This window comes from Bombina bombina, chromosome 1 (assembly GCF_027579735.1).
Source record: "Bombina bombina isolate aBomBom1 chromosome 1, aBomBom1.pri, whole genome shotgun sequence".
NCBI lineage: Eukaryota > Metazoa > Chordata > Amphibia > Anura > Bombinatoridae > Bombina > Bombina bombina.
The window spans coordinates 616,945,635-616,972,820 of NC_069499.1; the positions used below are offsets into that span (position 1 = coordinate 616,945,635).

Consider the following 27,186-nt stretch of genomic DNA (forward strand, 5'->3'; position numbering starts at 1 on the left):
TTCTTGGCGCGAGAATTTTTTTGGTGCAAAAAAAATACGTCCATGACGCAACTTCGTCATTTCCGGCGTCGTAGTTGATGCCAAGACCTTACACACGGTTCCGCCATTAGTGACGCAAGTGTGTCCTTTCCGGTTATTATTGGTGCCAAAAAAGTTTTTAGTTACGTTTTGCGTCATACTTGGTGCCAATTTTTTTTCATTATTTCAATACCCCATTGATGTTTGCCTCTTGCCTTTTTCTCTATCAGAGGGCTATGATATTTGCATTTTTTCCCATTCCTGAAACTGTCATATAAGGAAATAGATAATTTTTCTTTATCTGTTGTTTTTTCTTTTACATTTTGCAACATGTCTCAATCTGATCCTGCCTCAGAAGTTTCTGCTGGAACATTGCATTTCTTTGGGAAATTGTACAATGTCCCTTGAATAAATTTGTTTCCTTTTCTCTTTGTCTAACATAGAAGTGTAGTATTAAAAAAGGTGCATTGCTCATACGAACGTCTTACATTCAGAAAAAACAGCTTTGCAGACTGGGAAAGGCTATGGGGGGGCGGGTTTGGAAAAATCCCTGAGAAAAGAACAGCCTAATGTGGAGCAGTGCTGCAAAGTTAAATCACTGACAGTTCTTGCATGTGTCCCATACTTTCTGCAGACATGCTGCATTTACTGCGATGACATCTCAGATCACTGTATGTTCTGCCTTGGGGCTGCTCGATATGTCTACCTAGTTTATTTTGAATAGCCATTTTCAGCTTTTTAAATTGTCAAAATAAAAGGTAAAGGAGCTTTTTGTAAATAATTGAATACATTCCCGCAGGTATAATGGATCATTACATCTCTATATATCTCTATCTATATGAGAGAGATAGATATATATAGCTATAGATGCATATCTCAGGGGGAAAAATGAAGAGATCCCTGCCAAATTATCAATTGCTCTGGTTGTACTATAAATGTGTGAGAAAAATGAATATTTTTGTTTTATTCTATAAACTACTGAAAACATTTCTCCCAAATTTCATAAAAAAATAAATGGACATTTAGAGCATTTATTTGCAGAAAAACATAATTTAGGCAAGAACGTACCTGATAAATTAATTTCTTTCATATTGGCAAGAGTCCATGAGCTAGTGACGTATGGGATATACAATCCTAACAGGAGAGGCAAAGTTTCCCAAACCTCAAAATGCCTATAAATACACCCCTCACCACACCCACAATTCAGTTTAACGAATAGCCAAGTAGTGGGGTGATAAAATAAGGAGTAAAAAAGCATACGAAAAAGAGGAGCTGGAAATATAATTGTGCTTTTATACAAAAAATCATAACCACCAGAAACAGGGTGGGTCTCATGGACTCTTGCCAATATGAAAGAAATTAATTTGTCAAGTAAGTTCTTACATAAATTAGGTTTTCTTTCATGTAATTGGCAAGAGTCCATGAGCTAGTGACGTATGGGATAGAAATACTTAAGATGTGGAAGTCCACAGAAGAGTCACTAGAAAGGGAGGGATAAAATAAAAACTGCCATTTTCCGCTGAAAAAATTAAATCCACAAAAAATAAGTTCTCATAAATTGAAAGAAAAAAAAACAAGAAAAAACACAAGCGCATCCGAGAATCACTGTATCTTTCTTTATTGGTATAAAAGTAAAGCCATAAAAATATACACTTACAAGATAAGTGCAAATACTGTGCACGTAATAATTAAAGCTGATCTCCACTTCCAGCTACTGCCGTGGTATACGGTCTTTAAAACGAGAGCTGTTTGTCCGCTCTCCGGTCTTTATCTCACCAGTTCAGTGGCTCAGCTTGTTCGGTATAATGTCACCGGTAATATATGAATGTCCTCCTCAATAGGCAAGGTTAGTTGAACTCTCCTCCCGAACGCGTTTCATTCACTCTCGGGTGAACTTTCTCAACGGGCTTTGTATGTTGATCAGCTGTTTGTCTGTGCTTTAAATTTGCCGGGTTTGTCTCTCATTGGTTAGTGTCATATTACTCCCACTTTCATGTTATCTATGCCTGTTGCGGTGAAGCTGATATCTCATTCATACAAATTTTCTACGGATATTGGATTGTGACATCACTTGAAACATTAATATTGTTGAAAATAACTCATTCGTAAGATACAATTTACAAGTGCCACATATTAATATACATCTTAGAATTATCTACCTAAACTTTTTCCATATTGTTAAAAATATAAAAATACTCAAAATCACATAAAAATTTAAAAATTAAGAATTAATAAGAAACATTCAAAGAATAATTTTACAAACCATTTCCTTTTAAAATGCAATTTGATACATAATATTTAAGCTACACTTTTATGCTAAAAATCACTACACGACAGACCACTCTAAAAATTATAAAAACAAGTTTATAGAGGCTCTTATAAATAAACCAAATAAAATTTAATATGTTTTATACCAATTCCTAAGAATTATCATTATACTACTCCTTGCATATTCTGTGGGACAGACTTATATTCATGTCCCACAGAATATTCATGGTGTAGGGTAATATAAGTCTGTCCCACAGAATATGTAAGGAGTAGTATAATGATAATTCTTAGGAATTGGTATAAAACATATAAATAAACCAAATAAAATTTAATAAGAGCCTCTATAAACTTGTTTTTATAATTTTTAGAGTGGTCTGTCGTGTAGTGATTTTTAGCATAAAAGTGTAGCTTAAATATTATGTATCAAATTGCATTTTAAAAGGAAATGGTTTGTAAAATTATTCTTTGAATGTTTCTTATTAACCCCTTAATGACAACTGACGTACCAGGTACGTCATGCATTAACAAGCAGTTAATGACAATGGACGTACCTGGTACGTCAGTTGTCTAACAGAGTGCTGGAAGTGATCACAATCACTTCCAGCAGCTCTGAGGGTATTGCAGTGATGCCTCGATATGGAGGCATCCTGCAATACCCCTTTACAAGACTCCGATGCAGAGAGAGCCACTCTGTGGCCCTCTCTGCACCGGTAGTGATGGTGCCGATGGTGCCTTTGACCGGTGGGAGGAGGGAGCGTGTGCGCGCGCGTGCACGATGCGCGCGCACGGGTGTGCGTGTGCATGTTGGCGCGCGTGCACGTGCACATGCGCACATTAGCCACACTGACACCAATGAAAAAGTAAGGGGAAAAAAAGTTATTTTATTTTTTTTTATATTTAAAAGGATCTGTGAGGGGGAGGGGGTGGTGGGATTGTGGGGGGGCTGCTACACTACAGAAATAATTAAACACAAATAAAAGTTATAAATACAATTAAAATAAGTTTGGTTTGTGGGGCCAAACTGGGTACTGGCAGACAGCTGCCAGTACCCAAGATGGCGGTAATTAGGTAGGGGAGAGGGTTAGAGAGCTGGAGGGGGGGATCAGGGAGGTTGGTGCTAAGGCAGGGGTCCATCACAACTAAAATATTTTATAATTTTTATTTAAAAAAAAAAAAAACTCTTTTATTTAGTACTGGCAGACTTTCTGCCAGTACTTAAGATGGCGGTAACAATTGTGGGGTGGGGGAGGAAAGAGAGCTGTTTGGGAGGGATCAGGGGGTGGGATGTGTCAGGTGGGAGGCTGATGTCTAAAATTAACCCTGCAAGCTCCCTACAAGCTACCTAATTTAACCCCTTCACTGCTGGGCATAATTCACGTGTGGTGCGCAGCAGCATTTAGCGGCCTTCTAATTACCAAAAAGCAACGCCAAAGCCATATAAATCTGCTATTTCTGAACAAAGGGGATCCCAGAGAAGCTTTTACAACAATTTCTGCCATAATTGCACAAGCTGTTTGTAAATAATTTCAGTGAGAAACCTAAAATTGTGAAAAATGTAAAGTTTTTTTTTTTTATTTGCTCGCATTTGGCGGTGAAATGGTGGCATAAAATATACCAAAATGGGCCTAGATCAATACTTGGGGTTGTCTACTACACTACACTAAAGCTAAAATTAACCCTACAAGCTCCCTAATTAACCCCTTCACTCCTGGGCATAAAACATGTGTGGTGCGCAGCGGCATTTAGCGGCCTTCTAATTACCAAAAAGCAACCACAAAGCCATATAAGTCTGTTATTTCTGAAAAAGGGGATCCCAGAGAAGCATTTACAACCATTTGTGCCATAATTGCAGAAGCTGTTTGTAAATAATTTCAGTGGGAAACCTAAAGTTTGTGACAAAATTTGTGAAAAAGTGAACTTTTTTTTTTTTTTTTAATCGCATTTGGCGGTGAAATGGTGGCATGAAATATACCAAAATGGGCCTAGATCAATACTTTGGGATGTCTTCTAAAACAAAATATATACATGTCAAGGGATATTCAGATATTCCTGACAGATATCAGGGTTCCAAAGTAACTAGCGCTAATTTTGAAAAAAAGTGGTTTGGAAATAGCAAAGTGCTACTTGTATTTATTGCCCCATAAATTGCAAAAAAAGCAAAGAACATGTAAACATTGGGTATTTCTAAACTCAGGACAAAATTTATAAGCTATTTAGCATGGGTGTTTTTTGGTGATTGTAGATGTGTAACAGATTTTGGGGGTCAAAGTTAGAAAAAGTGTGTTTTTTTCCATTTTTTCCTCATATTTTATCTTTTTTTTTTTAGTAAATTATAAGATATGATGAAAATAATGGTATCTTTAGAAAGTCCATTTAATGACGAGAAAAACGGTATATAATATGTGTGGGTACAGTAAACGAGTAAGAGGAAAATTACAGCTAAACGCAAACACTGCAGAAATGTAAAAATAGCCATTGTCATTAAGGGTAAGAAAATTGAAAAATGGTCCGGTCATTAAGGGGTTAATTCTTAATTTTTATGTGATTTTGAGTATTTTTATATTTTTAACAATATGGAAAAAGTTTAGGTAGATAATTCTAAGATGTATATTAATATGTGGCACTTGTAAATTGTATCTTACGAATGAGCTATTTTCAACAATATTAATGTTTCAAGTGATGTCACAATCCAATATCCGTAGAAAATTTGTATGAATGAGATATCAGCTTCACCGCAACAGGCATAGATAACATGAAAGTGGGAGTAATATGACACTAACCAATGAGAGACAAACCCGGCAAATTTAAAGCACAGACAAACAGCTGATCAACATACAAAGCCCGTTGAGAAAGTTCACCCGAGAGTGAATGAAACGCGTTCGGGAGGAGAGTTCAACTAACCTTGCCTATTGAGGACATTCATATATTACCGGTGACATTATACCGAACAAGCTGAGCCACTGAACTGGTGAGATAAAGACCAGAGAGCGGAAAAACAGCTCTCGTTTTAAAGACCGTATACCACGGCAGTAGCTGGAAGTGGAGATCAGCTTTAATTATTACGTGCACAGTATTTGCACTTATCTTGTAAGTGTATATTTTTATGGCTTTACTTTTATACCAATAAAGAAAGATACGGTGATTCTCGGATGCGCTTGTGTTTTTTCTTGTTATAGTTAGTGTGTAAGGAGGATCTGGACACAAGTAGGATCCTGAGACAAGCAGCAACGGAAAGATCACACATATCAGCTGCAAAAATATCGTGAAGGAGAATTTAAGCCATACTAACTCCATCTTGACTTTTGCTCATTCTGGGACACATTCAGACTTGTATGGTTAAACTGCGGTATTTATATCTTGAATATTGTACTAAACATTTACATGTATTATTAATTTGTATTAGCCTACAGAATTGCGTGCTGGGATAAGATAATATCCATATAGTAAGAAATATAACAAAACCATTTGTGGGAGTATTTTACTATTTGAGAATTAATAGTTTTTAAAGGGTCTTTTATATTGTGAAATTTTATGTGTGGTATTTTATAGGTAAGAGTATACCCTATATTTCATTTTTTTTTGCGCTGCCACATTTTTGCATTTTGAAAGAAAAAAACAAACACTTAAAACATTTGCAGTAGAATCAAACTGAAACAGCTGCCTGAAGAATTTTCCTACGAAGGCTGCTTCAGAAGAAGCAAATACATCAAAATGGTAAAATTTATTAAATGTATGCAAAGAAGACCAACTTGCTGCTTTGCAAATCTGATCAACTGAAGCTCCATTCTTAAAAGCCCAAGAAGTGGAGACTGATCTAGTAGAATGAACTGTGATCCTATAAGGTAGGGACTGTCCCGCATCCAAATAAGCTTTATGAATCAAAAGCTTCAACCAAGATGCCAAAGAAATGGCAGAAGCTTTCTGCCCTTTCCTAGAACCAGAGAGGACAACAAATAGACTAAAAGTCTTCCTGAAATCTTTAGTAGCTTCAACATAATAATATTTCAAAGCACTTACAACATCCAAAGAATGCAAAGATCTTTCAAGAGCATTCTTGGGATTAGGACACAAAGAAGGAACAACAATATCCCTACTAATTTTGTTAGAATTCACAACCTTAGGAAGAAATTTAAATAAGGTCCGCAAAACAACCTTATCCTAATGGAAAATCAGAAAAGAAGACTCACAAGAGAGAGCAAACAATTCGGAAACTCTTCTAGCTGAAGAGATAGCCAAAAGAAACAACACTTTCCAAGAAAGTAGTTTAATATCCAAAGCATGCATAGGCTCAAAAGTAGGAGCCTGCAAAGCCTTCAAAACCAAATTAAGACTCCAAGGAGGAGAGATTGATTTAATAACAGGCTTGATACGAATCAAAGCCTGAACAAAACAGTGAATATCAGGAATCTTAGCAATCTTTCTATGAAATAAAACAGAAAGAGCAGAGATTTGTCCCTTCAAAGACAAACCTTTATCCAAACCATCCTGTAGAAACTGTAAAATTCTAGGAATTCTAAAAGAATGCCAGGAGAATTTATGAGAAGAACACCATGATATATAGGTTTCCAAACTCAATAACAAATCTTTCTTGAAACAGCCTTACGAGCCTGTAGCATAGTATAATTCACTGAGTCAGAGAAACCTCTATGACTAAGCACTAAGCGTTCAATATCCATACCTTCAAATTTAAAGATTTGAGATCCTGATGGAAAAATGGCCCTTGAGACAGAAGGTCTGGTCTTAGAGGAAGTGGCTAAGGATGGCAACTGGGCATCCAAACAAGATCCGCAAACCAAAACCTGTGAGACCACGATGGTGCTATCAGAAACACATACAATTGTTCCATAATGATCTTGGAGATCACTTTTGGAAGAAGAAATAGAGGCGGAAAGATATAAACAGGTTGGTAAAACCAAGGAACTGCTAAAGCATCCACCATCTTCGCATGAGGATCCCTGAACCTGGACAGGTACCTGGGAAGTTTCTTGTTTAGATGAGAAGCTATCAGATCTATTTCTGGAAGACCCCACATCTGTACAATCTGACAAAATACATCTGGATGGAGAGACCACTCCCGGATGTAAAGTCTGACGGCTGAGATAATCCTCTTCCCAACTGTCTACACCTGGGATCACCTGGGATATGCACCACAGAAATTAGACAAGAGCTGGATTCTGCCCAAGAAGGTATGCAAGATACTTCTTTCATAGCTAGGGGACTGCGAGTCCCACCCTGATGATTGATATATGCCACAGTTGTGATATTGTCCGTCTGAAAACAAATGAATGGTTCTCTCTTTAACAGAGGCCAAACCTGAAGAGCCCTGAAAATAGCACAGAGTTCTAAAATATTGATTGGTAACCTTGCCTCTTGAAGTTTCCAAACCCCTTGTGCTGTCAGAGATCCCCAGACAGCTCCTCAACCTGAAAGACTTGTATCTATTGTGACCACAGTCCAGGTAGGAAGAACAAAAGAGGCTCCCTGAATTAAACGATGATGGTCTAACCACCAAGTCAGAGAGAGTTGAATGTTGGGATTTACGTACATCAATTGTGATATCGGAGTATAATCCCTGCACCATTGAATCAGCATACAAAGCTGTAGAGGTCTCATGTGCAAACGAGCAAAGGGGATCGCGTTCGATGCTGCAGTCATGAGACCTAAAACTTCCATGCACATAGCCACTGAAGGGAATGATTGAGACTGAAGGTTTTGACAAGCTGAAACCAATTTCATTCATTTCTTGTCTGTTAAGGACAGAGTCATGGACACTGAATCTAACTGGAAACCTAAAAAGGTTACCCTTGTCTGAGGAATCAAAAACCTCTTTGGTAAATTGATCCTCCAACCATGTCTTTGAGATGTGTGAGATTCGGCTAAATGTAAAGACTAAGCTAGAACCAAGATATCGTCCAAATAAGGCAACACCGCAAAACCCTGTCCTCTGATTACAGATAGAGCACCGAGAACCTTCGAAAAGATCCTTGGAAGAGCGATAAATTGGTAATGCTTGTCTAGAAAAGAGAATCTCAGAAACCGATAGTGGTCTGGATGAATCGGAATGTGAAGATATGCATTCTGTAAGTCTATTGTGGACATATAATGACCTTGCTGAACAAAAGGCAAAATAGTCCTTATAGTCACCATCTTGAAAGAATTTTTGTTCTTTGGGACAATGAATAGATTTGAATAAAACCCCAGACCCTGTTTCTGAAACGGAACTGGTATTATCAGATCTGAAACACACTTCAGAAAAGCCTTAGCCTTCACCGGATTTGCTGGAACGTGAGAGAGAACGAATCTTCTCAAAGGAGGCCTTACTCTGAATCCTATTTGATACCCTTGAGAGACAATACTCTGAATCCACTGATTTTGAACAGAATCTGACCAAATGTCTTGGAATAATTTTAATCTGCCCCCAACAGCTGAACTGGATCGAGGGACGCACCTTCATGCAGACTTGGGGATTGGCTTTGGTTTCTTAAAATCCTTGGATTTATTCCAACTTGAAGAAGGTTTCCAATTAGAACCAGATTATTTAGGGGAAGGATTGGTTTTCTGTTCCTTGTTCTGTCGAAAAGAAAAAAAACGATTAAGAAGCTTTAGATTTACCCTTAGATCTTTTATTCTGAGGCAAAAAAATCCCTTTCCTCCAGTGATAGTTGAAATAATTGAATCCAACTGAGAACCAAATAAATTGTTATCTTGGAAAGAAAGAGATAGTAATCTAGACTTAGATACCATGTCAGCATTCCAAGATTTGAGCCATAAAGCTCTTCTAGCTAAAATAGCTAAAGACATAGATTTAACATCAATTTTTATGATATCAAAAATAGCATCACAGATAAAATAATTAGCATGTTGAAGCAAACGAACAATGCTAGACAAATCAGGATCTATTTCCTGTTGGGCTAAGCTATCCAAACAAAAAGTTTATGCAGCCGCAACATCAGCCATAGCAATGGCAGGCCTGAGAAAATAGCCAGAAAATAAAAAAGCTTTCCTTAGATAAGATTCAAGTTTCCTATCTAAAGGATCTTTAAAAGAAGTACTGTCTTCCATAGGAATAGTAGTGCATTTGGCAAGAGAAGAATTAGCCCCATCAACTTTGGGGACTTTTTCCCAAAACTCTAATCTAGCTGCTGGCAAAGGGTACAATTTTTTAAACCTAGAAGAAGGAATTAAAGAAGTACCAGGCTTAATCCTTAATTAATTTTCCTTAGCAATCACATCAGAAATAGCATCAGGAATTGGAAAAACCTCAGGAGTAACCACAGGAGGTTTATAAACAAAATTTAAACGTTTACTAGTTTTGATATCAAGATGACTAGACTCCTCAATATCCAAAGTAACCAACACTTCTTTCAATAAGGAACAAATTTACTCAATCTTGAAAAGATAAGTAGATTTGTCAGTGTCTGATGTAGGATCTTCTGCATCAGAAAGATCCTCATCAGAGGAGGATATTTCAGTATGTTGTCGGTCATTAGAAATTTCATCAAATTTATGAGAAGTTTTAAAAGACTTTTTACGTTTATTAGAAGGCGGAATAGCAGACAAAGCCATCTGTATTGCATCAGCAATATCATTTTTCATATCAACAGGGATATCATGTACATTAGATGTTGAAGGAACAACAGAAACTGTACAAGTACTGATGGAAACATTTTCTGCATGCAAAAGCTTATCATGGCAACTGTTACATACTACAGCTGGAGATATAATCTCAGCTAACTTAAAACAGATACACTTAGCTTTGGTAGAACTGTGATCAGGCAGCAGGGTTCCAACGGTTGTTTCTGAGACAGGATCAGATTAAGACTTCTTGCAAAATGTAAAAGAAAAAACAACATTAAAGCAAAAGTTTTAATTTCCTTATATGGCAGTTTCAGGAATGGGGAAAAATGCAAACAGCACAGCCCTCTGAGCATATAGAAGGCAAGAGGCATATAAGAAGTGTGGTGAAAAATAAACTACATTTTTTGGCGCCAAGTATGACGCACGCAAAAGGAAGTTGAAAACATTTTTTGGAGCCAACATCATCCGGAAAGCAACTCGAGTCATAACAGACGCAACCAAGGAAAGACTTCAAAGACGTACCTTCGCGCCAAAATAATGTTTGCGCCAAGAATGACTAGGCGATACTCCCTTCACATCCCTCTGACAAACACTGTACTCTGAGAGGAATTGGGCTTCAAAATGCTTAGAAGCGCTTATCATAGAAGAAAACATAGAAATCAAGCACAAACCTACTTCACCACCTCCATACGAGGCAAAGTTTGTAAAACTGAATTGTGGGTGTGGTGAAGGGCTTATTTATAGGCATTTAGAGGTTTGGGAAACTTTGCCCCTCCTGGTAGGATTGTATATCCCATACGTCACTAGCTCATGGACTCTTGCAAATTACATGAAAGAAATGACAACTGGTCAAAACAACAAAAAAAAGATGGTGTTTTCAGACCTTGAATAATACAAAGAAAACAAGTTCATATTTATTTATAAACACCCCAATACTAATGTTTTAGTTTAGCAAGAGTTAAGAAACCAATATTATTGGTGGAATAACCCTAATTTTCAATCACAGCATTCATGCATCTCTCGGCATGCTTTTCACCAGTCTTTCACATTGCTGTTGGGTGACTTTATGCCACTCCTGGCACAAAAATTCAAGCAGCTCAGCTTTGTTTGATGGCTTGTGACAATCCATCTTCCTTTTCATCACATTCTAAAGGTTTTCAATTTATATTAATACGTAAAATTGCTTGTGACATTTTCCAGTCAGCTTTTTATAAACATGTTCGGCATGACTTTTAAGTGATTCTGCATCTGGGTAACGTCCCTTTAAAACAACAAAAACTATATTGTATTTGTTCTAGTACAAAAGGAATGCTGGATTATGACAAAACATGAGTTTTCTATTCGGTTTTAGGCATTAAAATAAATTAAAAACAGAGCTCGGAAATATGTCACAAAATTTATAAAGAGAATGAACCTTTATTCGAAATATCTTCTTTAGCAGACGTAATATTCTCAGTGTCCTTTTCATTCTGCTGCTGTAGAAGAGATAATAGTTGTTAATAAAATAAATAAAAAAAAACTGATAAACATGTAAACAGCATTTCATACAAAAAAAAAATTACACACACAAGAAACTAGTTTACTCACATTGTTCAGGCTGGTGTTAGGTCCAATCACGGTAATATCTGAGGATAACAAGTCAGGATTAAATAGCTGCAAAAAGCAAGTTGAAGAGATAAAGGGCTACTTAGCAAAATGTTCATCTGGTCAGGTGAGGTAAATAATTGCAGAATAAAATTGAAAAGAGCAGACTCTGTTGCCATTAACTGTGACAAGATCAGCATATGGCACTACATTTGGAAGTGCATTTTACAAAAACAAAATTTATGCTTGCCTGATAAATTTATTTCTTGACACAGTGACACGGTGAGTCCACAGATCATCATCAATTACTGTTGGGAATATCACTCCTGGCCAGCAAGAGGAGGCAAAGAGCACCACAGCAGAGCTGTTAAGTATAACTTCCCTTTCCACAAACCCCAGTCATTCGACTGAAAGAAAAGGAGAAAAAGGAAATAAAACTGTCAGAAAAACAGGGAGGGCCATGGACTCACTGTGTCAAGAAAGAAAGAAATTTATCAGGTAAGCATACATTTTGTTTTCTTTATAATGACACGGTGAGTCCATGGATCATCATCAATTAATGTTGGGAATGAATACCCAAGCTAGAGGACACAGATAATACGGGAGGGACCAGACAGGCAACCTAAACAGAAGGCACCACTGCTTATAGACCCTTTCTACCAAAAGAAACCTCAGCCGAGGCAGAAGAACCAAATTTATAGACTTTAGAAAAAATTAGCAAAGAAGGCCAAGTCGTCGCCTTACAAATCTGTTCTACAGAGACCTATTCCTTGAAGGCCCAAGACGAAAACACCGCCCTAGTGTAGTGAGCAGTAATTCGATCAGGAGACTGCTCTTCAGCAGGCTCATGAGTCCTACGACTAACACTTCTAAACTAGAGAGAAAGAAGTGGCGGACACTTTCTGGCCTTTATGACTATCCAGAAAACAACAAACAATCCAGAGGACTGACAATAAATCTAAGGAAGGAACAACCAGTTCTTGATTAAAATCTCTGTCCTACACAACATTAGGAAGAAAACAAAATGTATGCTTACCTGATACATTTCTTTCTTTCTTTACATGGTGAGTTCACGGATCATCTAATTACTATTGGGAATATCACTCCTGCCCCGCAGAAGGCAGCAAAGAGCACCTCAGCAAAGCCGTTAAATATCACCTCCCTTCCCTTCACCCCCAGTCATTCGACCAAAGTAAAGGAGAGAAAGGAAGCAACAAGGTGCAGAGGTGCCTGAAGTTTATAATACAAAAAAAAAGGCCAGTCTTAATTTTTTTTTATCAGGTAAGCATACATTTTATTTTCTTTCTAATGACACAGTGAGTCTGCGGATCATCTAATTACTATTGGGAATCAATGCCCAAGCTAGAGGACACGGATGATAAGGGAGGGACAAGACAGGGAACCTAAACAGAAGGCACTACTGCTTGAAGAACCTTTCTCCCAAAAGAAGCCTCAGCAGAGGCAAAAGTATCAAATTTATATAATTTGAAAAAAGTGTGTAGAGAGGACCAAGTTGCAGCCTTGCAAATCTGTTCCACAAAAGCTTCATTTTTGAATGCCCAGGAAGAGGAAACAGCCCTCGTAGAATGAGCCGTGACACTCTCAGACGGGTGCTGCCCAGCAGTCTCATAGACCAAATGAATTATACTCTTCAGCCACAAAGAAAGAGAAGTAGCCGTAGCTTTCTGACCCTTACGTTTCCCAGAGAAAACAACAGAGCCGAAGACTAGCAAAACTCCTTAGTCGCCTGTAAATAGTATTTCTACGCACGCACCACATCTAGGTTGTGCAGCAGACGCTCTTTATAAGAAGAAGGGTTAGGACATAAAGAAGGAACAACAATCTCTTGATTAATGTTCCTATCCGAAACAACCTTAGGAAGGAAACCCAACTTAGTACGCAGAACTACCTTATTAGAATGAAAAGTAAGATAAGGGGATTCACATTGCAACACCGAGAGTTCTGAGACTCTGCGGGCAGAAGAAATTGCAACAAGAAACAAAACTTTCCAAGATAATAACTTAATATCTAAGGAATGCATATGCTCAAACGGAGCCTGTTGAAGATGAACAAGGTTAAGACTCCAGGAAGGAGTAACAGGTTTGAACACAGGCCTGATTCTGACTAAGGCCTGACAAAAAGATTGCACGTCTGGTACATCTGTCAGATGTTTATGAAACAAAATAGACAAGGCAGATATTTGACCCTTCAAAGAACTTGCCAATAAACCCTTCTCCAAACCTTATTGAAGAAAAGACAAAATTCTAGGAATCCGAACTCTACTCCAAGAGTAGCCTCTGGATTCACACCAATACAGATATTTACACCATATCTTGTAGTAAATTTTCCTGGTAACAGGCTTACGAGCCTGAATCATGGTCTCAATGACCGACTCAGAAAAACCACGCTTAGATAGAATTAAGCGTTTATTCTCCAAGCAGTCCGCTTCAGAGAAACTAGATTTGGGTGAAGGAAGGGCCCTTGAAGTAGAAGGTCCTTCATCAGTGGAAGTCACCAAGGAGGGAGAGATGACATCTCCACTGGATCTGCATACCAGATCCTGTGAGGCCACATCGGTGCAGTGAGGATCACCGACGCCCTCTCCTGTGATTCGAGCAATGACCCGAGGAAAGAGAGCAAACAAAGGAAATAGGTATGCGAGACCGAAATTCCAAGGGACCGCCAGAGCATCTATCAGTACAGCCTGAGGATCCCTCGACCTCGACCCCTACCTCGGGAGCTTGGCATTCTGACGAAATGCCATGAGATCCAGATCCGGCTGTCCCCATTTGAGAATCAAGCTGGAAAACACTTCCGGATGGAGTTCCCACTCCCCCGGGTGAAAGGTCTGTCTGCTCAGGAAATCCAATTCCCAATTGTCCTCTCCTGGAATGTGGATCGCAGATAGACAGCAGTTGTGGGTCTCCGCCCACCGAATAATCTTGGCTACCTCTGTCATGGCCAAGGAACTCCGAGTTCCTCCCTGATGATTGATGTAAGCCACGGAAGTTATGTTGTCTGATTGAAACCTGATAAACCGGGCCGCAGCTAACTGAGGCCAGGCCAGAAGGGCATTGAAGATTGCCCTCAGCTCCAGAATGTTTATGAGGAGAACAGACTCCTCCCGAGTCCATGTCCCCTGAGCCTTTAGAGAGCCCCAGACTGCTCCGCATCCCAGGAGGCTGGCATCAGTCACCACAATCACCCAGGTGGGTCTGCGGAAGCAGGTTCCCTGGGAGAGATGATCCCGAGACAACCAACAAAGAAGAGAATCTCTTGTAGACTGATCCAGATGTAATCGTGGTGACAGATCTGCATAATCCCCGTTCCACTGCCTGAGCATGCATAACTGCAGAGGTCTGAGGTGGAAACGGCAAACGGAATAATGTACATGGCAGCTACCATCAGACCAACTACCTCCATACATTGGGCCACTGACGGCCGGGGAGAGGACTGAAGAGCAAGACAAGAGTCAAAAATCTTTGTCTTTCTGAGCTCTGTCAGAAATATTTTCATTGATAGGGAATCTATTATGGTTCCCAAGAACACCACCCTTGTATCTGGAATTAAGGAACTCTTTCCCAAATTCATCCGTGCTGACTTTGAATCAGAAGCGGGCTTCTTAGATTGCTTTCCCTTGTTACATGACTGGTTGGACCTCCAGAAAGGCTTGGACTGTTCCTGCTTTGTAGAGGGAGAGGAAGGCTTACCCTTGAAGTTTCAAAAGAAACAAAAATTACTCTGACGTCCCTTCTGTTTATTCTTCTTATCCTGAGGGAGGAGATGACCCTTTCCTCCCGTAATGTCGGAAATAATTTCTGCCAAGCCCAGCCCAAACAAGGTCTTACCCTTTTAAGAAATCGCCAAAAGCTTAGACGACACATCCGTAGACCAGGATTTCAAAGGCTCTGAGGGCCAGTACGGCAAAACCAGAAATTTTTGCTCCCAACTTGATAACCTGTAGGGAAGCATCCATAATAAAAAGAATTGGCCAACTTAAGGGCCTTGATCCTATCTTGGATCTCTTCAAGGGGAGTGTCTGTCTGAATAGAATCAGACAAAGCATCAAACCAGTATGCCGCCGCACTAGTGACGGCAGCAATATACACTGCAGTTTGCCATTGTAAACCCTGGTGTACATACATATTTTTGAGCAATCCCTCGACCTTCTTATCCATAGGATCCTTAAAGGAACAACTATTGTCTATGGGAATAATGGCCCTCTTAGCTATGGTGGAAATTGCCCCTTCCACCTTCGGGACCGTCTGCCAAGACTCCTTGATAGAGTCCGCAATAGGAAACATCTTTTTAAAGATAGGGGATGGAGAAAAAGGAATACCCGGTCTCTCCCATTCCTTAGCAATAATCTCTCTCTCTAGCCCGATCTGGGAAAACTTCTACCATAGAAAATGCATCAAAATACTTACATAAAAAGAGCATAATAGCTTGTTCTATGGCTAGTTACCACCCTAGAAGCAGTCTCTTTTTGCTCAATATGTGCCTTTCACAGAGAAGAACTTTCCTGAAGCATATCAGTCTAATCCTGACTTCACAGTACAGTCCAGCCCCGAAATACCAGGCAATCCCTCTCTGAAAAAGAGAAACAGCGAAACCCCAGACGTACGTATCGGCCTATTGTGGGTCTTGTCAGTGAGGTGCAGCCATATCCCTCTAGGCACACTGAGCAACGGATCCACGTCTGGGTTCCTGCATCACACTTAGGGAGACTTCCCTAAGTGACTATTTGCATACATAAAAAGAGAGAAGCGCTCAACCTGGGTATGAACAATAGCATAATAGCTTGTTCTATGGCTAGTTATCACCCAAGAAGCAGCCTCTTTTTCCTCAACATGTGCCTTTCACAGAGAAGAACTTTCCTGAAGCATATCAGTCTGATCCTGACTTTACAGTACAGTCCAGCCCCGAAATACCAGGCAATCCTTCTATGAACAAGAGAAACAGCGAAACCCCAGACGTACGTTTTCGGCCTATTGTGGGCCTCGTCAGTGAGGTGCAGCCATATCCCTCTAGGCACACTGAGCAACGGGTCTACATCTGGGTTCCCGCACCACACTTAGGGAGACTTCCCTAAGTGTCATAATTTGCATACATAAAAAGACAGAAGCGCTGGACTGGACTGTGAAGTCAGGATCAGACTGATATGCTTCAGGAAAGTTCTTCTCTGTGAAAGGCACATGTTGAGCAAAAAGAGGCTGCTTCTTGGGTGGTAACTAGCTATAGAATAGAACAAGCTATTATGCTATTGTTCGTTCCCAGGTTGAGCGCTTCTCTCTTTTTATTTATGCAAATTATGACACTTAGGGAAGTCTCCCTACGTGTGATGCGCGAATCCAGACGTGGACCCGTTGCTCAATGTGCCTAGAGGGATATGGCTGCACCTCACTGACGAGGCCCACAATAGGCCGAAACGTACGTCTGGGGTTTTGCGGTTTCTCTTGTTCAGAGAGGGATTGCCTGGTATTTCGAGGCTGGACTGTACTGTTAAGTCAGGATCAGACTGATATACGTTTAAGGAAAGTTCTTCTCTCTGAAAGGCACATGTTGAGAAAAATGAGGCTGCTTCTTGGGTGGTAACTAGCCATAGAACAAGCTATTATGATATTGTTCGTTCCCAGGTTGAGTGCTTCTCTCTTTTTATTTTTGCATCAAAATACTTGTTTAACTTTCTAGACTTCTTAGGATTAACAACGACCGTTGTGTTGGAGTCGTCCAAGGTAGCTAAAACCTACTTAAAGGGACACTGAACCCAAATTTTTTCTTTTGTGATTCAGATAGAGCTTGAAATTTTAAGCAACTTTCTAATTTACTCCTATTATCAAAAGGTCTTTATTCTCTTGGTATCTTTATTTGAAATGCAAGAATGTAAGTTTAGATGCCGGCCCATTTTTGGTGAACAACCTAGGTTGTCCTTGCTGATTGGTGAATAAATTCATCCACCAATCAAAAACTGCTGTCCAGAGTTCTGAACCAAGAAAAAAAGCTTAGATGCCTTCTTTTTCATATAAAGATAGAAAGAGAACAAAGAAAAATTGATAATAGGAGTAAATTAGAAAGTCTCTTAAAATTGCATGATCTATCTGAATCATGAAAGAAAAATTTTGGGTTCAGTGTCCCTTTAAACAAACAGAGGTGTTCTAGCTTAAACCTGAAGGATACAACTTCAGCATCAGAAGAAGTAATTACACTGTCTGAATCTGAGATTTCACCCTCAGATACTACCGAAGTATCCTCAGTCTCCGGCTTCTGGGAGGGAACATTCGGAATAGCCATTACTGCGTCAGCCACCTTACTCACTGACTCCTTACATTTCCTCTTGCGCTTTTCCTGCAGCATGGCAAAAGCAGACAGCGCATCAGATACCGTAGACAGGGGCGAAACTACAGGGGGTGCAGAGGTCTCAATTGCGACTGGGCCCCCAAGAGTGGGGGCCCAGCTTAAAAAAAACAAATTTTTTTTTTTACAATAAAAAAACGTTGACCTGCCACTGCCTGCACTGATATCATGTGAGTGTGACATGATGATTCCCAAGTGTCTCTGACTACAGGGGTTAGTGTTTCTGTTTTACCTATTGGTGTTTATGTGTGTGTGTGTATGTATGTATGTGACTGTGTGTGAATTTATGCATGTGTGTGTGTGTGTATTTTTGCGGAACCAGCAAATTACAGACCTTGTTACTACAGCATGGGGGGGCGTGGGGTAAACAGTGTCACTATACAATAGCACTATATACAGAAGGGGGGGCTGGACCATGTCACAGACTACTGTGGTCACTTTATAAAGTACTGGGGCGGGTAGGGTCAGCCCAGCCATCTCAACGGCAGATTACAGACTGTGTCACTAACTCACTATATACAGTACTGATGGGTTAAACAGTGTCACTATATACAGTAATAGGGGGTCAGACCATCTCACAGACTGTGGGCACAGGGTACCTCCTTTTGCAGACATGTAATCTGATTCATATTTTTTTTCTGTGTTAAATGTAAAAAAAAAACAACAACAAAAAAAAGATATGTATCAAATTCACTGTTTTTTTTTTTTTTGGGGGGGGGGCTTCTTAGATTATTGCACCTGGGCCCTGTGGTTTCTAGTTACGCCTCTGACCGTAGACGACATGAGGGTAGCGATGTCTTGCAACGTAACTTCAGGCGGAGCTAGAGAGGAAACTGCATGTGTGGACGATACATTTTGGGACACTTGAGGAGAAAGCTGCAGCATATCCTGAACATGGTCAGTAGACTCCTGAACAGAATCCGTCCTAGACAATGTTGGCTCAGAATCAAAAAGTCTATCCCTGTAATTTAATGCTCTCTCAATACATGAGGAACAGAAAGGGATTGGTGGTTAACAATAGCATCAAAACAAAGTACATGTAACATTTGGCAAAGCCTCCTGGTCCATCTTTACCCAGAATTAAAAATAAAAGTACTTAAATTTTAATTAAAAATTCACACACACAAAAAAAAGTTACTGTCCCTTTAAATATATAAAAAAGGAAAACTGCTTTATTTTCACAGAAAAACTATTCAAACCTACTGTTGTGAGAAAAAAAACTTTTAATCACCCCTGACAGCCTCTACACCTCAGTTTAACACTTGCTGATGTGCCTACCTGCCCTGCTGAAACCAGAGCCAATAGCTATCAGATGGATTCCGGACTCAAACCGGAGCATTGCACCCAAGGTCCGTCAATCGATATACAAGACCGGAACCGCAACAAAATATCTCACCTCCGGAACAAAGGAAGAGAAGAGTGCTCAATAGAAAATTTTAGCGTGTCTGGTAGCCCCGCCCATCGTGGGCGTAACAGAACTAACCTTCCGGTCGGCATGATTATACTGAAGTAAAAAACCGCCGGGAGCAAGTAAAACACACCACCATTAAACTGAGCAAAACTCCTCGTCCCCACTGCCTTAGATAAGCCCATTAATTTGTTAGAGACCATCTATAGTGTCCCAATGAATAAAAGTAAAGTGCCATCTTTTTCCTGTGTGCAGCCCAGAAAAATAAAAATAGCACTTACCTCAATGTATTCTGCCAGGCAGCAAGGCAGCTCACTAGGTTTGAGAGGCATGCTTCCTCACATGGACCTGTGGAAAAAGAGAGAAAGACGGAGTAATCTTATTCAGGCTTTCAATATTAGGGCAGCATTAACTACATGGGAGGCGCAGTGAGAATTGTATCCCACAAGTTCCCATTGCTTAAACGCCACCAATGCTCTACTGAAGAGACTGACATGGACTACGGCTACACCCCAGGAGAAAAGCAGGACAAGCTTGTACTGCTGAAAAATAATAAAATCTCGATAAAAGAATCTTCTTCCAGACACCTAAACTTTACCACCTCCTTGCTCTTAACATAGGCAAAGAGAATGACTGGGGGTGGGGGGAAGGGAGGAGATATTTAACAGCTTTGCTGTGGTGCTCTTTGCCACCCCCTGCTGGGCAGGAGTGATATTCCCAATAGTAATTAGATGATCCGTGGACTCACAGTGTCATTAGAAAGAAAACCAAACTTGGAATGAAGAAATACGAGATAAGGAAAACCAAACTGCAAGCTGAGAGTACTGAAACCCTCCGAGCAGAAGAAATGAAACTTTCCAAAGAGAGAGCAAACAGAGAGGGAGGATACGCTAACCTGCCAGAGCATCTAATAGAGAGGCTAGAGGATCTTTTGACCTCAAACCGAACTTGGAAACTTGATGTTCAGACACAACCCCATCAGAACCCATTCTGGTAGCCCCATTTGGTAGATAAGCTGGAGAACACTTTCGGATTGAGTTCCCACTCCCTGGAATAGGAAGTCTGCCTGCTGAGAATCCGCTTCCCAGTTATCCACTCCAGAAATGTGGATGGCTGAAAGACAGCAACTGTGAGCACCCGCTCACAAAAAAACCCTGAACACATACTTCATGACTAAGGAACTCAGAGTTCCTCCCTGGAGGTTGATGAAGCCATAGGGGCTATGTTGTCTGACTGGAACCCGAAAACTGGGCTAAAGTCAACTGAGGCCAAACATCAGAGCATTGTAAATCGCTCTCAACTCTAAATGTGAAGGGGAGAACAGACTTCTCCCAGGACCATAGTCCCTGCGCCTTTAACGAGACCCAGGATCCTCCCCAGCCCAGCCGGCTGGAGGCTTCAGACCCAAATGTCCAGAAAGGTCTCCAGAGCATGTGACCTGAGACCGATCCCAGATAGAACCATCACGGGAAGAGACCATTGTCAACTGAACTAGATTCTCTGAGACAATCCCCATTCCAATGTCAGAGCATGCACAACTGCAGAGCTCTCAAACGGTATCGAGCAAGGGAATGATGTCCATAGAAGACACCATCAGCTCCATACACAGAGCCACTGAGAGTAGACTGAAGAGAGAGGCAAGAGGAAGGATTTTGGCTCTTCTTAGTCCCTAAGCACCCTACCCTTGTAGCTGGGACAAGGGAACTTCTTTTCCAGCTACACTGCCATTTGTGGAACTAAGAAGACAACAAAAACCACTGAAAGAGATCTTGCTTGTACAAAGATACCAACAGGACGTCCAGGAGGGACGCCCCTCCAATCCCGGAATCTAATTGCAGCCCAGAATGAGAAAACACTGGGAGCTGTGGCAAAACCATTGTTGAACCACAACTGAAAAAGCTTGGCCGGAAGGCAAAACTCATATTAGATAATTGAATGGGAACCTACGGATACGCATCCTTAAAGTCTAATGTTGATATAGACAGACCCTCTTGCACCAAGGAAGAATGGAGCAAATAGTCTCCATCTTTAAAAAATGGTACTCTGAGAAACTTGGTTAGACATTTACTGTCCAAATAGGAGTAAAATTTCCCTCTTTTTTTTACATAAAAAAGTAACTAAACCCTGTTCCAAAACTAGAACAGGAACAATTACTCCCAGGGTGGAAGATCCTGAAAACATTTCTAGAACCCCTCTCTTCTTACTTGGTCCACAGATAATCTTGAGAAGTGGAACCTGCTCCTGGGAGGAAGAAGTTGAATTCCAATTCTTAACCCTGGAATACTATATCTACAGCCCTTTATGGATCCAGGCATGATAAAAACTGATAGAAATTGCCCCCCACAGGACCTAATCCTGGCTCAGGGGCAAACCCTACATGCTGAATGAGAGTTAGCTGCTGGTTTCCATAATAACTTCCCCCTGATCCAAGACTGACTGGGAATCCAAGAGGACTTGAACTGCTCCAGCTTGGAAGACAAAGGGGAAGACTTCCTGAAGTTACGAAGGAAGCAACATAAATAAAATATTGGCCTAACGGCCCTTCTTATCTGGATCTCCTCATGAAGTTTTCCAGATGGAATCAGACAAAGCGTTGCACCAAAGATATGTCACACTTGTCCATAAAGGCTTCAATCCTTAAAAGAGCATCTACCCTTTATATGGGTTGAAAATCTCTAAACCAGAATAGCAATGGCCCCTACTACTTTAAGCATCATGTGCCATGAAATATAAAGGAGACAGCTTATTACTGACAGGAGAAGGGGAGAAAGGAATAATTTACTTCTCCTATACCTGAGAAAATTCTCCTAGCACAGTCGTGCACAGGAAAAATCTTTACAAATTAATACTAGTATATATTAAATTTACTAGATTCTGAAAATTGGCAATGACAGGGGAGCCGAGGTCTACCCAGAAGCCAACCTCCTAATAATACACAAAGGTGTCCAGGCTTGAATCTGAAGAGAACTACTTCAGCACCAAATGAAGGATTTATACCATCCGAATCTGAGCTTTAACCCTCAGATGCTACCGACTATCCTCCTCATTCACTATAAGAGGGGCAATATGTATAGCAGTAAGTGGCACAGAAACATTACTATCTGATTCGTTAATTTTCCTCTTGCGATTTCCCTTTAAAATAGGAAAATGCCACAGATACCCAAAGATACTTGGGCAGACAATTCTGCAAGCAAATAACTCCTCCAGGAGATTGAGAGGAACCACAGGGCACGGCATGTGACGCCAAACTAAGGCTTGGGACGTTTGAGGAAAAAACTGTGGCACAGCCTATACAGTATCATCCAGAGAGACATAAGGTTAAAATTTAATTTTTGGAAATTATTTAAAAAACATCCCAAAACATTTAAAATGACACTGTCACTTTAAGATTGTAGAGACTTATATACATCAGGAAGGGTATATACTTGCTGCATAAAAGTTGAAACAACTTATAACTAAGTGAGTAGCCTCACTAACATTAGTGGGCAAGAACTACTTGCGATACAATACTAAGTCTGCAGAAAAACAAACTTATAAACCGCAGAATTTTTATTGCAACATCTAGAGATTGAAAAACATTAGATAAAATGTTGAAATCTGTAGTGCCTTCTAAAGATCACCAGATTATTGAAAGGTACCCCAGACCGTATCCTCTGGGATTAGTAGCCGGATTTACATCGTCAGCCTGCAAAATTTCGGTTTTAAAAATTTTGTTAGTGGTGTTTCGACTGTAAAGTAGCTTAACATAATAAAAAGCTCCTAGTAAAACAAGCATTGTATCTTCGGCAAGTAAACTCCGTTCTGACGGAGAACCAAGAGGAAGGTGTGTCCCTGTTCAGACACATCGTTCCGTTCGGAAATAAAAATGGAGCTTATCCGCCATGCAGAGAGAAGATGAGGGCGGGAACAAACATACTCCACAGAAATAGCGCACAATCAACTCAGCTGCGCGTCTCTTGTCTAATAGAAATTTCAGCATCACCCGCTGATCACATAAGAAACCTAAGCGTTTCTTGAATCTCTAGGACAGTAAAAACCACAAAGTGCCGTAACACATATTGAAGGCGATTTTGAACATTACTCTCCACCCTTATATATCCGATGCTTAAAGGGACAGTTTACTCAAAATTGTTCTCCCCTTTAATTTGTTCCCAATGATCCACTTTACCTGCTGTGTATTAAATTGTTTACAAGTAGCTACTTTACCCTTATATTGGCATTTGAAATAGTTGATTTAGCATGTGGTATCCCCACCTATTCTGAAAGTTTGTAGCCGCAGGTCCAAGCTATAGATAAGCTTTGTAAACACAGCCAGCAGAAGAAATTACACTCCCAGTGGGATATAGCAGAGATAAGGTAATAAAATGTTTATTTTCCATTGTTCTCTCCAAGTACTGGTGATTGTTTTATGGACAGATATAAGATGTATATGTACACAATGTGATACAGTAATGCGATCTGATTATACCTACAAGCTCAATCCATTTTATTAGGTTGTGGATTCAAAACACAAAATCAGATCTTTAATATACACAAATAAACCTTAAAAAGCTAATTTTCATACATTTTTTACTCTGCAGTTGGTAAAAAAAAAAAAAACAATTGTAAACACAATAAGGGAAAAAATATTTTACAGTATACTGTCCCTTTAAGCTAGGAGCCGGATGCCAAAAGGAATAATAAAAAACATAATTTATGCTTACCTGATAAATTCCTTTCTTCTGTTGTGTGATCAGTCCACGGGTCATCATTACTTCTGGATATAACTCCTCCCCAACAGGAAATGCAAGAGGATTCACCCAGCAGAGCTGCATATAGCTCCTCCCCTCTACGTCAGTCCCAGTCATTCGACCAAGAATCAACGAGAAAGGAGTAACCAAGGGTGAAGTGGTGACTGGAGTATAATTTAAAAAATATTTACCTGCCTTAAAACAGGGCGGGCCGTGGACTGATCACACAACAGAAGAAAGGAATTTATCAGGTAAGCATAAATTATGTTTTCTTCTGTTATGTGTGATCAGTCCACGGGTCATCATTACTTCTGGGATACCAATACCAAAGCAAAAGTACACGGATGACGGGAGGGATAGGCAGGCTCATTATACAGAAGGAACCACTGCCTGAAGAACCTTTCTCCCAAAAATAGCCTCCGAAGAAGCAAAAGTGTCAAATTTGTAAAATTTGGAAAAAGTATGAAGCGAAGACCAAGTTGCAGCCTTGCAAATCTGTTCAACAGAGGCCTCATTCTTAAAGGCCCAAGTGGAAGCCACAGCTCTAGTGGAGTGGGCTGTAATTCTTTCAGGAGGCTGCTGTCCAGCAGTCTCATAGGCTAAACGTATTATGCTACGAAGCCAAAAAGAGAGAGAGGTAGCAGAAGCTTTTTGACCTCTCCTCTGTCCAGAATAAACGACAAACAGGGAAGAAGTTTGGCGAAAATCTTTAGTTGCCTGCAAGTAGAACTTGAGGGCACGAACTACATCCAGATTGTGTAGAAGACGTTCCTTCTTTGAAGAAGGATTTGGACACAAGGATGGAACAACAATCTCTTGATTGATATTCCTGTTAGTGACTACCTTAGGTAAGAACCCAGGTTTAGTACGCAGAACTACCTTGTCTGAGTGAAAAATCAGATAAGGAGAATCACAATGTAAGGCTGATAACTCAGAGACTCTTCGAGCCGAGGAAATAGCCATTAAAAACAGAACTTTCCAAGATAACAATTTTATATCAATGGAATGAAGGGGTTCAAACGGAACACCTTGTAAAACGTTAAGAACTAAGTTTAAACTCCATGGCGGAGCAACAGCTTTAAACACAGGCTTGATCCTAGCTAAAGCCTGACAAAAAGCCTGGACGTCTGGATTTTCTGACAGACGCCTGTGTAACAAGATGGACAGAGCTGAAATCTGTCCCTTTAATGAACTAGCTGATAAACCCTTTTCTAAACCTTCTTGTAGAAAAGACAATATCCTAGCGATCCTAACCTTACTCCAGGAGTAACCTTTGGATTCGCACCAGTATAGGTATTTACGCCATATTTTATGGTAAATCCTTCTGGTAACAGGCTTCCTAGCCTGTATCAGGGTATCAATAACCGACTCAGAAAAACCACGTTTTGATAAAATCAAGCGTTCAATTTCCAAGCAGTCAGCTTCAGAGAAGTTAGATTTTGATGTTTGAATGGACCCTGTATCAGAAGGTCCTGTCTTAGAGGTAGAGACCAAGGCGGACAGGATGACATGTCCACTAGATCTGCATACCAAGTCCTGCGTGGCCATGCAGGCGCTATTAGAATCACTGATGCTCTCTCCTGTTTGATTTTGGCAATCAATCGAGGAAGCAGCGGGAAGGGTGGAAACACATAAGCCATCCCGAAGTTCCAAGGTGCTGTCAAAGCATCTATCAGAACCGCTCCCGGATCCCTGGATCTGGACCCGTAGTGAGGAAGTTTGGCGTTCTGGCGAGACGCCATGAGATCTATCTCTGGTTTGCCCCAACGTCGAAGTATTTGGGCAAAGACCTCCGGATGAAGTTCCCACTCCCCCGGATGAAAAGTCTGGCGACTCAAGAAATCCGCCTCCCAGTTCTCCACTCCCGGGATGTGGATTGCTGACAGGTGGCAAGAGTGAGACTCTGCCCAGCGAATTATCTTTGATACTTCCATCATTGCTAGGGAGCTTCTTGTACCTCCATGATGGTTGATGTAAGCTACAGTCGTGATGTTGTCCGACTGAAACCTGATGAACCCCCGAGTTGTTAATTGGGGCCAAGCCAGAAGGGCATTGAGAACTGCTCTCAATTCCAGAATGTTTATTGGAAGGAGACTCTCCTCCTGATTCCATAGTCCCTGAGCCTTCAGAGAATTCCAGACAGCGCCCCAACCTAGTAGGCTGGCGTCTGTTGTTACAATTGTCCAGTCTGGCCTGCTGAATGGCATCCCCCTGGACAGGTGTGGCCGATAAAGCCACCATAGAAGAGAATTTCTGGTCTCTTGATTCAGATTCAGAGTAGGGGACAAATCTGAGTAATCCCCATTCCACTGACTTAGCATGCACAATTGCAGCGGTCTGAGGTGTAGGCGTGCAAAAGGTACTATGTCCATTGCCGCTACCATTAAGCCGATCACCTCCATGCATTGAGCTACTGACGGGTGTTGAATGGAATGAAGGACACGGCATGCATTTTGAAGCTTTGTTAACCTGTCTTCTGTCAGGTAAATCTTCATTTCTACAGAATCTATAAGAGTCCCCAAGAATGGAACTCTTGTGAGAGGAAAAAGAGAACTCTTCTTTTCGTTCACTTTCCATCCATGCGACCTTAGAAATGCCAGAACTAACTCTGTATGAGACTTGGCAGTCTGAAAGCTTGAAGCTTGTATTAGAATGTCGTCTAGGTACGGAGCTACCGAAATCCCTCGCGGTCTTAGTACCGCCAGAAGGGCACCCAGAACCTTTGTGAAGATTCTTGGAGCCGTAGCCAATCCGAATGGAAGAGCTACAAACTGGTAGTGCCTGTCTAAGAAGGCAAACCTTAGATACCGGTGATGATCTTTGTGGATCGGTATGTGAAGGTAAGCATCTTTTAAATCCACTGTGGTCATGTACTGACCCTTTTGGATCATGGGTAAGATTGTCCGAATAGTTTCCATTTTGAAGGATGGAACTCTTAGGAATTTGTTTAGAATCTTTAAATCTAAGATTGGCCTGAAAGTTCCCTCTTTTTTGGGAACCACAAACAGGTTTGAGTAGAACCCTTGTCCTTGTTCCGACCGCGGAACCGGATGGATCACTCCCATTAATAACAGATCTTGTACACAGCGTAGAAACGCCTCTTTCTTTATCTGGTTTGTTGACAACCTTGACAGATGAAATCTCCCTCCTGGGGGAGATAATTTGAAGTCTAGAAGGTATCCCTGAGATATGATCTCTAGTGCCCAGGGATCCTGAACATCTCTTGCCCAGGCCTGGGCGAAGAGA

The 27,186-nt window shown here is 40.6% G+C and overlaps 1 protein-coding gene across 3 annotated transcripts in view; it reads right to left on the minus strand.

Moving 5' to 3' along the window:
- The window catches only part of LOC128645781 (heat shock factor protein 3), a 280,321-nt gene that overhangs the window by 4,036 nt on the left and 249,099 nt on the right, over window positions 1–27,186 (minus strand). The window contains exons 11-12 of one of the 3 annotated variants that reach the window (XM_053699017.1): window positions 11,452–11,517; window positions 11,279–11,336 (exon numbers count right to left, since the gene is read on the minus strand). In XM_053699017.1, coding sequence (XP_053554992.1) covers window positions 11,279–11,336; window positions 11,452–11,517 — 124 coding nt within the window. Of the gene's footprint in view, window positions 1–11,278; window positions 11,340–11,451; window positions 11,518–27,186 lie in introns of all 3 variants that reach the window. The other 2 variants (XM_053699016.1, XM_053699018.1) reach the window with 2 other exon arrangements.